The sequence below is a fragment of the Asterias rubens genome, chromosome 2 (assembly GCF_902459465.1).
Source record: "Asterias rubens chromosome 2, eAstRub1.3, whole genome shotgun sequence".
Lineage (NCBI taxonomy): Eukaryota > Metazoa > Echinodermata > Asteroidea > Forcipulatida > Asteriidae > Asterias > Asterias rubens.
The window spans coordinates 19,233,911-19,248,077 of record NC_047063.1 but is presented as its reverse complement, the minus strand read 5'-3'; the positions used below and the strand labels follow the sequence as shown (position 1 = coordinate 19,248,077).

Below are 14,167 nucleotides of genomic sequence, written 5' to 3'. Positions count from 1 at the left end.
AATGCATTTTGAGAAACTTCGGAGTAGTAATGGCTATGGACAGAGAGAGACATCTCCTTTAACACAACACATTTGAATAAGAAACCAGTAAACGGCGCCTATCCCAACATCCCCCTTGCCGAGTATAGAAGTAGACTGAACAAGAAGTAGAAACGCTTCTCGGATTGTGTATTTAATTTGAGGGAATATTCTTATTGCGTGGAGATCATCATAATTTGATTGTATTCAACTAAACTGAATGCACATTTTGTTTATGTTTAGGAATAAATAAGTAGTAAACTTGCGGGTACAACCATGTGTAAATCTCCTTTGTGGGGTGTTGGCTTTGAAAAGAGCCGAGCCGGTGTGGTCCCGACGTTTTGAACCCATACTCTGCTGGTGCGTCTTCATTGTTTATGATTGTTTACCCACACCCCAAATCTCCTCCGAAAAAACAAGTGAAGTGTCCAACTGATCATGCAGCCGGCCCCTTCATCACTCTGGAACCTATAACAGAAAGTCCCTAATGATAGCGCAAACGCAATTATATAAGATAGTATATTTATATAGGCTACAGCATGCACAACAAGAGGAGATGACAGGGACATTTCCATTGCTATGACATCGATCGATTATCGATTTGCCATAACTTCACTGGTACAATAATCCACCGTGTTTGGCAATGCAGTGAATTGCCAATGGCATGTGTGTGTGTGTAGGCAGGGTACCACTTATCAGTCAGCAGGCCATCGAGTACAAGATGGCTGCTGCCAGTAATGCGCCGTCTGGGCCCGGGCCATCTAGCGTGCAAGGCATGCCAGGCCAAGGGCGCGGACCTAACAATGGCGCAGACTGGCGAAAAAACATCGCCTGCAGGTAAGCCAACACGGTCTGTTTAAAAAATATTACATATTTTGTGTTTTGGGGGTTGTTTCCCATCGAAGTATTGGGCCGGTCGCCGGCCGGTATTGCATTCCAGATACGTGTAACGTGTCCATGTGCATATACCGCATTGCATGTGCAGTGAATGGTTGGCCGGTTGTGTATTGCATAGTCTGGAGGGCGAGTACACCGCATGACTGAGTTCCACACATTGCCAATGGCAGCGGAGTGTGCCCTGCCGCACAACATGCCGGTATTCATTCGCAATGCGAAGAGCCCAAGTCATCCCCTAAAATCATGTGATAAATATATTTTGTCATGTCTAACCATTTTTTTTTCTTTACACCTTTCTTGCATTAGTTCTCTAGAAATTTTAACATAAACTGACAGAATAATACTAAACATCTGTGACTACAAATTAGAGCCATTTTTAAATAAGATTTCCAATTTCTTGATAGGTTTTAATTTAAATTTTAAGTTGTACTTTCACTGAATCTGATCTGGCACTGCCCATCTGTTCTAGATCTTCACTTGATCATTGATGCTTTGTGGATACATAATATGCATGCACCATGATACATCACATGTTTGCACAATTTGATCATTTCCTGATTCGTCTAGCTTGTAAAGATTAAATCATGAAAAAAAATGTCTGTTGGTTGTTAAAACATGTATTTTGGCGAATAAAACAAATATTAATGTTAAAATTTGTTAGAGTTTTAGACCGTTACTTCCAAATTCAAGTTTCATTTATGAAATTTGTATTTCTCTCTTCTGCTTTTCTTTGGAGATGACTTAGCTAAAATATTGTTGAGAATCTTTGAAGCCTGTACCAGTCAAGTCAGGTCAGGGAGGGAAGTGGTATTTTTTGTGCAGTGGTTTTTAAAATCTTAACAATTAATTCATGCAGAGATTTTGAATATAGTGCTTAAACTTGTCAAATATCAAGTCCAAGAATGTGTGCAGTTGCACGTGACATGGGTCATTAAATTTGGTGTTGAACCAAGCAATTTCCCTTGATTCAAAATAGCACAACACAATCGAAGCATATTTTTTTTCTGGCGAAAATACGTGTATTAGGCCTACATGTTCAGTCTAAATAATTTTTTCTTAAAATAATTCCTACAAGATTATTACTATTTAGGGTATTCTATATTATTTAAATGAGATAGCTACATGTGCATAGTGTATGATGAAATGATTTACATAATAGTCACAGTTAAATTTATTATTCACAAACATGTACCCAGATCTCAGAGTAAAATTTTACCACACTTGACTCACATTCGAGCGTGTACCCAAGTTTTTTGTTTACTCCCATTTACCGACTAAATAATTACATGTACATGTATACAGGCCTGTATGCTTCGTTTTTGAAAGGGCAAGGGCACCAAGGCATTTTCTCTTTGGCAAAGGGTACCCTATGAGGAAATTGTAAATTTCTACAGGAGCATTTCATGGGCTCCAAGGCAATGGCAAGGGTCAACGGAGGCAATCGCCTCCATTGCCTCCGTGAAGTATCAGGCCTGTGTATATATATACTACTTTACTGAGGCAGTTTAGGTTGGCACATCTATGAAGTGGTGATCGCTTAACTGGAAGAATATTTGTCTGACAGCCTCACTCATCTGCGCTTACGATCACGTTTCACCGCTTATATGCAAGCGCCGAATTTCTCTGTTAGCCTTGTAAGCGTAGAATGACTAGTAACGTGGAGTACGCATGCGCAGACGCCAAAATTCGCCACTAACCCGTGAAATAGGCTTGCCGTAAGCATAGAATTCCCTGCTTCCATAAGCACCGATTCTGTGCTTACGGTAAGCAGAGCCATGAAATTGGGCCCTGATACATGTTTTTTTTCTCAAGAGCAAAGTGATAGTGTTGAGTGCTAGTATGTTTATCATTTTAAAAACATAAAATAAATTATTTGACATTGACAAATGGTAAGTTTGAAAAACATACATTTTCCATATTAAAGGTTTGTTTCCAATTCAGTGTAACTTTAAAATCAAGTCTCAATTCTTGCTGTCTAAGTTAGGCCTTGACAAAATTGGTGGCTGTATTGCTAGGGCGGTGGCAAGGGCAGCCTTTTCATTGCATGACAGTCCAATGGCCAATCAGTACAGAGCCACGGTCAAAGTTACTAATTACTGTCCTTCGATTGCCACCTGAAGTACATTTGACATACATGTAGATCTTATCTGTCAATCAACATTTAGACACAATATTCAGTTCCCTGGCCCAACTTAATTGACACAAATTGTTGTGATATAAACAGGTGTGGAATTTCATATTTGAAAGGGCAAGGCCAAGTTCGCCTGGCAAAGGGCACTTCCATTTAAAATTTTAAAGTCAATGAAAACATTTTGAAGGGGCACTAAGACCAGGGGCAATAGATGCAATGGCCGCCATGGCCTGCTTACTATTCTAGGCATGTATACACTGTAACACCATGTGCTTCAAGCCTAACCACCCTGACCAGACAAATCCAACTGCATGTTTTGTTGGGTGTTTTATTTGCTGTAAATTAAGCTTGGGCGATATCACGATATTATCGAATATCGCGATATTAATTTGGACACGATTTTGATATCGGATGGATTTGGTTTTAATCGAAATATCGATATATCGCGATATATTGCTATGTTTTTGCTAGCTGAGACTTCTTGCACCCCATAGGTTTGGAGTAAAACCAGAAGAATAGGTCATTAGAACACCTCTCTTATGCTAGGACTGTTTCTTCTACAACTTTCACTTGGAGTTTTAAGACTGATGATGTCAAATTTCATGAATCGAGATTATATCGAATATCGCGATATATTGTCGGCAATATATCGTGAATAAAATAAATCGATATCGCCCAAGCTTAATTTAAATAAACGACTGACAGCCTTCTTAGACTTGGAGTACAACAGTTTGAATGATGAGTCACTGTATGGTGTTGGTTTCTGTTAGGGGGTTCAATTAGGTTAATATTCCAGTAAACCCATTCAAGAGTTGAGGTTAAGCCCATACGTTTTAGTGTAGGAATTTATTTATATGATGCATACTGTTGTTGTAAAGCTATAATACAAAAATGTAGGCGTGTCAGCAAATTTTATGGCTCATTGCTCAGTGATTTATTGTTGATCGGCCAAATTCCATTTCCTGTTTCAGGCAAAATCAAGTGTGAAAATGACACATCTTGTTTTTGGTCATCAGAGTCTGATCAAATTTTGCTCGATACTAGTCTGTCAAAATTGTTTGTTAAATTATATAAGTCAAATTATCTGGCATGTAATTTCTTAGGTTTTTCTCTTGATTCAGGATGTGTCGGTTTAAAAAACAGAAAGCAAAATTGCATGTCGTTTACTTTTAAAAATAGTTTATTTTTTATCAGTAAAAACAGTGGGGAAAAATCATACACAGTACTAAAAAGTACACCATCTTGAAAAGTTCTTTGATTGGAATCCCACTTTTTTATCTGACTCGGATATTTTGCCCTCAGAATTTGTGTTCATTTTAAACAGTCAGACTTTTTAAAAGGTCCGTAAATGTACATGTAGGTCAGCCCCCCCCCCCAAGGGCCTCAAGGAAGAAAATGGGGGGGAAAATTTACCCTAACCAGTGAGATTTAGATCTGAAAAGGTACGCCCTTTTGGTAAAATAATACCCATTCTAAGGCTAGAAATTGGAGTTTTAAGACTGATGATGTCAAATTTCATTAATCGCGATTATATCGAATATCGCGATATATTGTCGGCGATATATCGTAAATAAAATAAATCGATATCGCCCAAGCTTAGTTTGGTTACATTGATTTGAATGGAAGAAAACTTGAGATGGCCGCCCCATGATAAAGGTCTGATTGTGAGAACAGAAGCAGTATCATGAGAACAGAGTGCATTTTTGCAGTTATAACAAATAACTGTTCGGTTGAGTAGGCCATTGGTTATTCTTTGGCCAATGATCGAAACAGTTATTGGTTACAGCCGCCAAAACACCGCACAATTCGTACCCAAAATGAGGCTATCCACCACTTTCAGTTGCTGCGCCTATGGCCTCAATTTGAGTTAGAATTGCGACGTATTCATGCATAAATATTAAGAGAGGCATATAGACACGTGAGAGCCGTTACTCTATCAACATGATTAAACATTGCGACTTGTCCACAAGTCTGTTATGAGCATGGTTTGGATTCTTTTGACGCACATTCAACATTTCTTATGTATTTTCTAGATACTTCATACATGGACTCTGCAGAGCAGGGGATAATTGCAGATATGCCCATGACAGGGCGGGAAAACCCTCCACACGCTGCAAGTTCTTCTTGTTGGGGACCTGCCGTTATGGCAACCAATGCAAGTAAGTATTCAATTTCAAGTGTTTTTATTTTTTGTTGTAAAGGGTTGCTCAACTTTCTCTACATTTGGGATGACCTTAGTATCACTTAAATATTTTTATCGTTTAATGGGGCTGTAAATTTTCAGAACTCGGGCATACATGTATGACGTCAGAACTAGAACTTATAAATCTTCATTCTGTTGACAAAAATAATTTATGACCCAACCTATAAACAAATCAATTACAACCTGTGAAAAAAACACATGTAAAATTTGTTAGGGAGCATGTCGAATGAGCACCAATCTCAAAATGTCTCTTTGGAGACATTGTTCATGAATCCGTGGAATGCAAGTTAAATGACCCTGAACAATTGTTTAGGATTCCACACTGTAGATTGACAAGGTTATAGTACTCACCTGCCGCTCACTGGCCCATTATAGACTAGGCCCATTATAGACAGTGCTTTTGTGTGCAATCATTGCCGTACATCCACAGCCCTGATACTTCACGACGGCAACGACGGCAATTGCCAACGTTGCCCCTACCGATTGCCGCAATGCCCTTCAAAAACCCAATTTTTTACGGCAATGATTGCCGTGCTCTTTTCTCATCATTGCCGCCGTGCCCTTCCTCCCGAAAACAAATTATATTCAACGTTGTCAAAGTTCGAAAATAAGCCAAAAAGTCCCGATGTCTGTGTAAATTTCACGCAACAAAATAGACCCCAATTTCACGCACGTAAGGCACAACAGCAGATTTCAGGCCCGTTAGTCGTTGTTCTTTGCGTGCGACAAAATAATACTCGAAACATCGAACGCTAGAGGGCGTTTCGGAACAAAGCGATAGCGTGAGATTAAACGCCCTCTAGTTGTAAAATTACGCGAACCAACGCTAAACGCCTTGAGACAAAGACTCGACGTGTCTGTGCATGCTGGGATAGTGGTTTTCCCCATGCTTGGTACATGTGATGTACCATCATGTACAGCATAGTCGTCGCGCACCGCATGCATTTATTCTGTCAACATCGTGTCAAAATGGAGCAGTTACGTGGGAATTTTAGCGTCTCTACGAAAAACTACACAACGTGCATGACCAATAGTAGGATTACGTATGAACAAAAATTATTTATTGTGTATTGTAAGTAGTTTTTCTTTATTTTGTTGAATTAGATGAAAGCTTTCTTTTTTCATTGGGTAACAGTCCCATGGTAACAGTTAGAAAGTGGAAAAATTGGAAGAACTATTTTTTACAGGCAACTCGGAGTTTTTTTTTCAAACTGCCGTCATGCCCTTCGCAACTTTTTATGATTGCCGTGATGCCCTTCCAAATTTTTGAAAATTGCCTTGGTGCCCTAAATTTTTACAAAAAGTCAAGGCAAAACTGCCGTGCCCCTTAAAAGCCGAAGTATCAGGGCTGCATCCATAAATGGATGCATTGCTGGAGTATGTCCTCTGTTCCTCTATTTTTTTTTCCCCCTTCACAGTTTGTTACCGAGGTATAACAATTGATACATGTTTTGTTTGGAGAGCCCTTCTCGACAGTGGAATATTATAGAGATCGATAACTGCTTGTGTTAGCGAGCTACTATGGATGTTCCTAATTTACTCTTTACCCCCCCCCCCCAAAAAAAAAAATAAAAATAATTTTAGTATTTTTTGTTAATTGACACTTGGCTGGATATACTTTTTACACTAACCCCACTATAGTCTCATTTGTGCAAATGATGACAATATTTAACACTGAATAAGCCATGTGGTTTCTGAAGTAAACGTTCTGATGCACAGTAAAACTAAGGTAAAACTAAGTAAAAATAGGGTGTAATAAACCTGTGGGTGTAATAAACCTTGGGGGAAACTGACTGGAGTAATTTTAATTAATTTTGGGTTGAAGAAAGTATATGAATCCCCATATCCAGTTTGCCATATCTGAGAGCAAAACAAAATTTGACCTACATGAGTATGGGCACACTTAGTCATTGTCCCTTGACACCCAGGCACATCAACAAAGAAACAATCTTCCCACGTGAACTGAAGGGTGTACAAATTTCCAAAGCTAGTCCACATCCTGTATATTATTCAACCAATGGCTGCCTATCTTGCTGGAGTTGATATGGGACCATTTGAGTGGTAACAACAACAAATTGTTTGTGGAAGTTTTATCCACACAGATATGTGTCAAAGAAGACTGCCTTACATGTATGTTCCAACATCCCTTCTAGGCCTACATGTATCTGATAACCCCTTGTTATTTGCATTTTTGGGTTTGGGGCTAGGGTTAGGGTTAGGGTTGGGCTAGGGAACAGTTAGGATTATGAAGATGCATTAGGGGTGTCAGAAAATGGGTGTCGGAACAAAGGGGTAGTGGAACGTGTTGGAACATAGGGTGTGGGTGTTGAAAGATAGGGATGTTGGCACATTAGGGGTGCCATTGTCAGCACATATGGGTGTCGGAACACATTTTGGCATGTCTAGGTGTGTCTGATTAAACTTTATTTCTCCTTCAGGTTTGACCATGATGTTCCGGGTGCCCCTCCCCAGCCCATGAGTATTGCACCTCCTCCCATGATCCCCATGGCCCAGAACATCTCCTGGGGCCAGGCGCAGATGCACCCGATGTACCCCCAGGTCATGACGTCCCCGTACTACGCCCAGCCACACATGATGCAGATTGCACAGAGGTCAGATATGACCATGATGCCTGACGGGTCACAAGTCACCGAGGAGAGGAGAGGTTACTGACCCTGCCCTCTTGGGGATGTAGGAATGGTTTCTTACAACAGGTGAGTTTCTATTTTAGAATAATTTATTATTATTTAAAGGCACTGTACACTATTGGTAATTACTCAAAACAATTGTTAAAAAACTTGCTTTGTGACGAGCAATGGAGAGCTGTTGATAGTACAAATCATTGTGCGAAACAACTCTCTCTGAAGTAACATAGTTTTTAAGGAAAATATCAAATATCAAATATTAAAAGACATCAGCGAAGGTTTTTTTTAGCTATCTGAAAGCTAACACATTTGTGCAAAAATGTTGTTTCATTATTCTGTTGCAACTTTGATGACAAATTGAGTCCACATTTTCACAGTTTTTTTTATTGGGATACACCAAGTTATAATACAGGTCTTTGCCAATAGACCGATCCAGTAGGCTCCGCCCGTGTAAGCAAGAACACGTGGGGCTCTCCAATGCCTTTCTGCACAACTCTGCCGCGTGCGCCAAGATACGCGCTTGCATGTCGGACCTTCGTTGCGTTGTGATTGGTCAATACGCAATGGGGCGGAGCTTAATGGATCGGTCTATTGCCAAAGGTGTCCCGTGCCTTAAAGGCAGTGGACACTATTGGTAATTACTCAAAATAATTATTAGCACAAAACCTTCCTTGGTAACGAGTAATGGGGAGAGGTTGATGGTATAAAACATTGTGAGAAACGGCTCTCTCTGAAGTGCCATAGTTTTTCGAGAAAGAAGTAATTTTCCACGCATTTGATTTCAAGACCTCAAGTTTAGAACTTGAGGTCTCGAAATCAACCATCTAAACGCACACAACTTCGTGTGACAAGGGTGTTTTTTCTTTCATTATTATCTCGCAAGTTCGACGACCAATTGAGCTCAAATTTTCACAGGTTTGTTGTTTTATGCATATGTTGAGATACACTAACTGTGAAGGCTAGTCTTTGACAATTACCAATAGTGTCCATTGCCTTTAAGTCTCACTTTTTCAACTCTATTGAGTAATGACAGATACTTAATACCCATAAAGACAATGAGATAAATCTTCTCTTACATGTCGTCAAGCTTGTTCAAATAAATACAGTCATGTGTGTGTTAACCTGTGATTGGAAGTTTTTTCTCAATATTTATGATTGGTTTGCGGTAACACCATGTGTATATCTACTTGCCATGTAGAGTGTGTACTTTAGTGAACTGTCTTTCTATCTTACTATGTATTCTACCACCGCAGAGTAGAGTATTAAGATTTTTCGGGAGATTTCTCAGTTCTGAAAAGAACTGTCCTGCTTTTTAGCTACTATCTGGGTGTAAGGTAAAAAATCGGCTGGGATTACTTCTTTAATAATATTTGTGGTCCATTATTGATTTGAGATCCAAGATCTGTGCTCTTGTGAATTTTTCCCCAGTTTCATCAAGACTCTACCTGTTTGAAAATGAGTGCGTCATTCAAATGTGAATTTGACCTTGGAGTCCCTTTTCAAACACCAATTAACTTTGTGATTTTTTTTTTACCTTTGATGGTTTTTGTGTTCTCATTTCAGATTGTTTGATGCACACCCATGTACCATAGAGCAGGACTGAAGGCGCCCATGTCTACAAATGCTGGGAGTCTATCCTTAATATTGTCAAACCCCCCACACTTGTGTTAGCTGGTCATTCTCTTGTTAGACTAATGATTACAAATGGAATCTGTCTCCTTTTTATATCTGTGTGGATTCACGTACCGTGTCATATTATCTATTCTAGCTTTTAGACAGCGACCCTTTTAAAATAATTTTATACTCGGAGACTCAGCGACTGCTATGAAACATGAAATCATATCAGTAAAAGGCGACCAAGGTATTTTTGCAAAGATACAAGAAATACTGTGTTATTTTATCCCTTGAATGTTATATCAGTTTAGGCAACGTTTATGTCAAATAAACGAAAGAGTAACCACCAAACCTTGATATTCATGTTTCATGGGAGTTCCTGATTCTGTTTTCTGTCCTGTTCTTGATACATGCATGAAAGCGTGCGCACTTCTGATCAAGAGATGTCTGGACGCTGTCGATGCGCCGATTCTGTGATCAGCATAGAAGAGCCTCCCCAATCGCGGAGAGCTGCAAGGCGTCTGTCCACAACATCTGAGGGTTACAAATAACAGGCCAGCCCTCCATGCGTTATGTGATAGACAATGCGATCTTCTGTTGTCATAATAACTTGTATTGATTTTGTTTTTTAAAATGATGTTTCCATCTTATTAGTTTAGCAAAACAACCAATGGTTGTATTGGAAGAGATTTTTTAAGGTGTTTTTTCCCCCCAAGGAGTTTTTCATGGCTCATTGGGACATCATGTCATGAATGTGTTTTGCGTTTAAATACCAAACTTTCTTGTGTGGAGTTTTGTTTTAAACAAATAAGGGGGCAGAGTGATAACGATGTGTTTTTATGTTTTTGTAATGTGTACTTTGAAAGCTCAAGTTCGATCTGTCTGCACTAATCTTTTTACCTGATCAGATAGATTCAACTTTACACAAGACGATCAAACTTGAGAAAAAATGTATTATTATTTTTTTTCGGAGCAGAGGGACACACACAAATCTACAATTCCCTTCAAAGCAACTTAAAAAGTTGACTTTTAGAAGATACTCTTCCTTGCCTTAACTATTTATAAACATGTACCTGTAATGTTTTTGGATGCAAGGTGGTTAGAGTAGGCTATTCATGTTCCAAATTAGTAGGGGGAAGGGTGCAGGATTTACCAAAGACTCTCAAGATTTTGTCCTCTTTTTGCGATGACTTTCTCTCTTTTCATTCGATATTGAAATGAGTTGCTTTGCAAATATCCACACCAAAGATCCACTAATGGATATCTAGTTTACAAGTAACAGTGAGATTTGGGGGAAAAAAACTCATGAGCTTGGTTTGTGGCATAAAAGAGTAATAATTCACTGCAAGCTAATGGTCTGATTTTCCTGAACATTTTTGGGGGTAGATGATGATCTTGTACAAGTGTTAAACTTTACCACTTTTTTTCTAGAATGGATTGGATAAATTGTTTGAAATTAAAATTAGGAAACTAGGTTTATTTTGCTGGTCATCAGGAAATATTTGTTATTGGAAGATAAGAAAAAGTTTCAGCTGATGTTATTGTTGGTTTGATCCAAAGAATATTTTATTTTATTTGTAATAATTTATTACTCGATTGTCGTTCTTTTTTTTCGGTTGTTAAGAAAAATGGTGTATTCAAGATTGTGGTAATCTGGAAGAAAAATTGTCTACCTTTTTTTTTTTTATCACTAACACTTCTTGAGTCTTGCTTGTTATGTCTTATGTGGAAATTTACTAAGGTATGAGTGCTTCAGGTTACAGTTGTTCTAAAGTTTATTAAAAAAAGAAAGAAAGAAAAGAGAATTATTTTATTTTTTCCTACTGATGTCTTTGTGTTATTAATTTCCCAAATGGTGATGTCCTGGTTCAGTGTCAAAGGTCAATATTGACCAATGGGGGGAACATCTGCGGTTATTTCTAGTGGTAGCTTTCCATCGAGGGGTGAAAACAAGTCGGAGGGTTTGATTTTTTTTCCTAGGGGTAAAGTAAGTTGCAGTGTACAGTGTTTAGTCTAACCAAGTATTTTGTACCTCTTGTGTGTAGATTGGTGACTTGTAGTGACAGTAGAATAGAGATCTTTAGTGTTATTTTTATTGGCAGCCAGGTTCTTCCGACTGTAAAGATGATATATGTTTGTAACAATTTAGAGATTCCATAAAATCCTTGTCTTGTTGTGTGGGAGGATTCTATAAAAGTGTTTATGCCGGAGATCTGAAGTGGGGACCGGCAAATATTTCAGTTTTAAATGAGAGATTCCTTCACACCTGTTTTGTGTTTAATAGTTTCGTTTGAGTTTTCATCATTGTCATATTTTAACTAGTTGAGGATTATTGAACTATAATTATGCACATTAGTTTAATTAGATTAATATGAATATATACATATCAATTAGCAGCTTTCTCTCATGAATATGCATCAAGAATATTGTTAATTTATATTTTGTGAGTTTATGTCGACCAGTGATTTTTGTTTTTCTTTCCTGTGACTTGAGTAAGTGACCTAATTGTATTATTATGTAAAGTTTTAAACACAATGTGTACCTTATTTTGTTAGTATTAGATCCATGCATACTGTGCATATTCCTCAGAGGGCGCTGTTCATATTCAGTAGTTAAGTTATGAAAGTCCATTATGCGTTGGTGTCTTGTAACTACGGAGTAACTAACTAACAAGAGCAAATTTTGGGTGGACCCCTTAAGAGAAAGAATTATTTGATGGTCAACATGCTTTACAAAAGGTGTACTATTGCTCAAGTGTATGTAATATCTGGGCCCGATTTCATGGACCTGCTCCACCAGAAAATGTTGCTTAACAACTTCCTACTTAAAATAAATGAGTTGGCTACCGGTCACAGACGGTACATGCAACTTGGTATGTTGGCTGGTAACCTCATTCTAATAGTAGTGTTTGCATAATTGTTTGCTGTGCTACTTTTTGTGCTAAAGCAGCTCTATGAAGTATTGCCCTTTTCTCCATCAGAATCAAGGACTATGCATAATTAAGTAGTGTTAACAAAACGGTTTGCTGTGCTACTGCTTACGCTGAGGCAGCTCTATGAAATTTGGCCTTTTTCCCCCATACGAATCAAGGGCCATGTTTGAAAAACATTTAAACTGGAAGGTCATTAATGCAATTCAGGCACAGTTCTAGTTTTCTAATTGGTCACTATGTACACTTAACAGACGCATGGATTTGGAGGCCTTCAGCACAGCAGTCTTGAACTTAAGTCTTAAGCAGACTTATAGTTTGGAAATGAACTGCAAAACTTTGAATCTAGCATTGATGCGCAGCAGCAAAATTGATGTTGTAAATACTCACTCAAAACTGATCTGTAATCATCACATTGTGACACTTTGTCTGTAGTGTGAGGACTCGCACAAATAAAGGGAGCGTCCACGCTCAAAAGCTGAGCATGTTGTAGATGCAAAAGAACGCTCCTGTGGGCACATGACCGCAATCCATTGGTTCACCAGAGCAATTCTACACGAGTGAAAACGCACATTAGTATGGTTCCAGTAGCACTTTCCAGCGGTCCGAGGGCAATCCATGAGCATACACTGGAATATTAATTCCTACCATTGAAATTTTTTAGACACTCCATGAGGACAACCTGTTGTAGCGAAGTTATGGATTTTGTCCACTACATAAGATAGATACATTTTAGAGATTTAAGTGAGCGTACTTTTAGTTCATAATACTTATATGCAGACGGTTGTTATTTCACGTAAGTGAGCACTTAATGGATGTATATAGTTCTTTAAAACAAAATGAGGATCTATATGATTTGCTATTTTCTCGCTTTTTCTCTCTTTCCTCACTTATAGTTTAAAAAGAGAATTTTTGTTGTCTTAATTGGGAAGGAAGATTGATGGACTGAACCTGTATCCGGATATTTTCTTAATTGCAAAACTTTAAAATGTAAACGCTGAAATTCTTGGGTAGGGAATATTGACAATAAGTTTGCTAGCGTGCTTAATCACTGATGTAACAATGCATCCAAGTCAAGCAAGAGAATAATGCAAAAGGGACAGGAGGATTTCAAACCCACTGAGCTTAACTTTTTTCTTCTCATGTACTCTTGAGGACATTAAACAAATCTAGCATGAAAAAAATAACAGAAAGGTGTACTTGTTAGGATATAGTGCCGACTTTGAAGTGTTAAGTTATGGCGGACATGTCTGGCTGTCCAGTGTCCACTGTCAAGTTTTCTCCCTAAAAATGTTGTCAAAGCAAGTTAAGGCTCTTTAAGTTTCCATTGTAATTTAATGATGAGTTAGATGCTTTAAGATAATATTTAGTTGAGACAGTGATTGGAGAAAGATCATTGTTTTTGTCTGATTTTATTATGGCTGTTATCAGGTAATGATGTTATCGTCAAGAAATTGTGCAAATTCTGCAGAAACTGTCCGTCTTTTTGCGTACTTTTTGTTGTCAATTCCTTTTGATATCCCTTCTCTTAAATTGGATGAGATGTCAACTTTCTGATTATCGTTTATCCAATTGCGTCGCTATTAATTTACACCATTGTAAAATCTGATCTTCTGACGTGTTTTGTGGCAGTATGATTTGTGCAGTCACCATCTAACTTGTGCTATGTCATTCAATCCTGTGAACCAGCTTGGCATGTATTTCAAAATGACTGCATTGACAATAATTTT

The 14,167-nt window shown here is 38.3% G+C and overlaps 1 protein-coding gene across 1 annotated transcript; it reads left to right on the top strand.

Moving 5' to 3' along the window:
* Positions 1 to 724: 724 nt before the first annotated feature.
* On the top strand, positions 725 to 13,514 carry LOC117306807 (E3 ubiquitin-protein ligase makorin-1-like). Its single transcript, XM_033791330.1, has 4 exons — positions 725 to 855; positions 5,080 to 5,205; positions 7,688 to 7,963; positions 9,458 to 13,514. The coding sequence occupies exons 1-3, from the start codon at positions 740 to 742 to the stop codon at positions 7,920 to 7,922; spliced, it is 477 nt and encodes a 158-aa protein (XP_033647221.1). The 5' UTR covers positions 725 to 739; the 3' UTR covers positions 7,923 to 7,963; positions 9,458 to 13,514.
* The last annotated feature ends 653 nt before the right edge of the window (positions 13,515 to 14,167 follow it).

Coding starts and splice junctions, on each gene's coding strand:
- LOC117306807 (XM_033791330.1), top strand. CDS start 740: ATGGCTGCTGCCAGTAATGCGCCGTCTGGGCCCGGGCCATCTAGCGTG. Junction 856..5,079: donor CGAAAAAACATCGCCTGCAG/GTAAGCCAACAC, acceptor TGTATTTTCTAG/ATACTTCATACATGGACTCT. Junction 5,206..7,687: donor CGTTATGGCAACCAATGCAA/GTAAGTATTCAA, acceptor TTTCTCCTTCAG/GTTTGACCATGATGTTCCGG.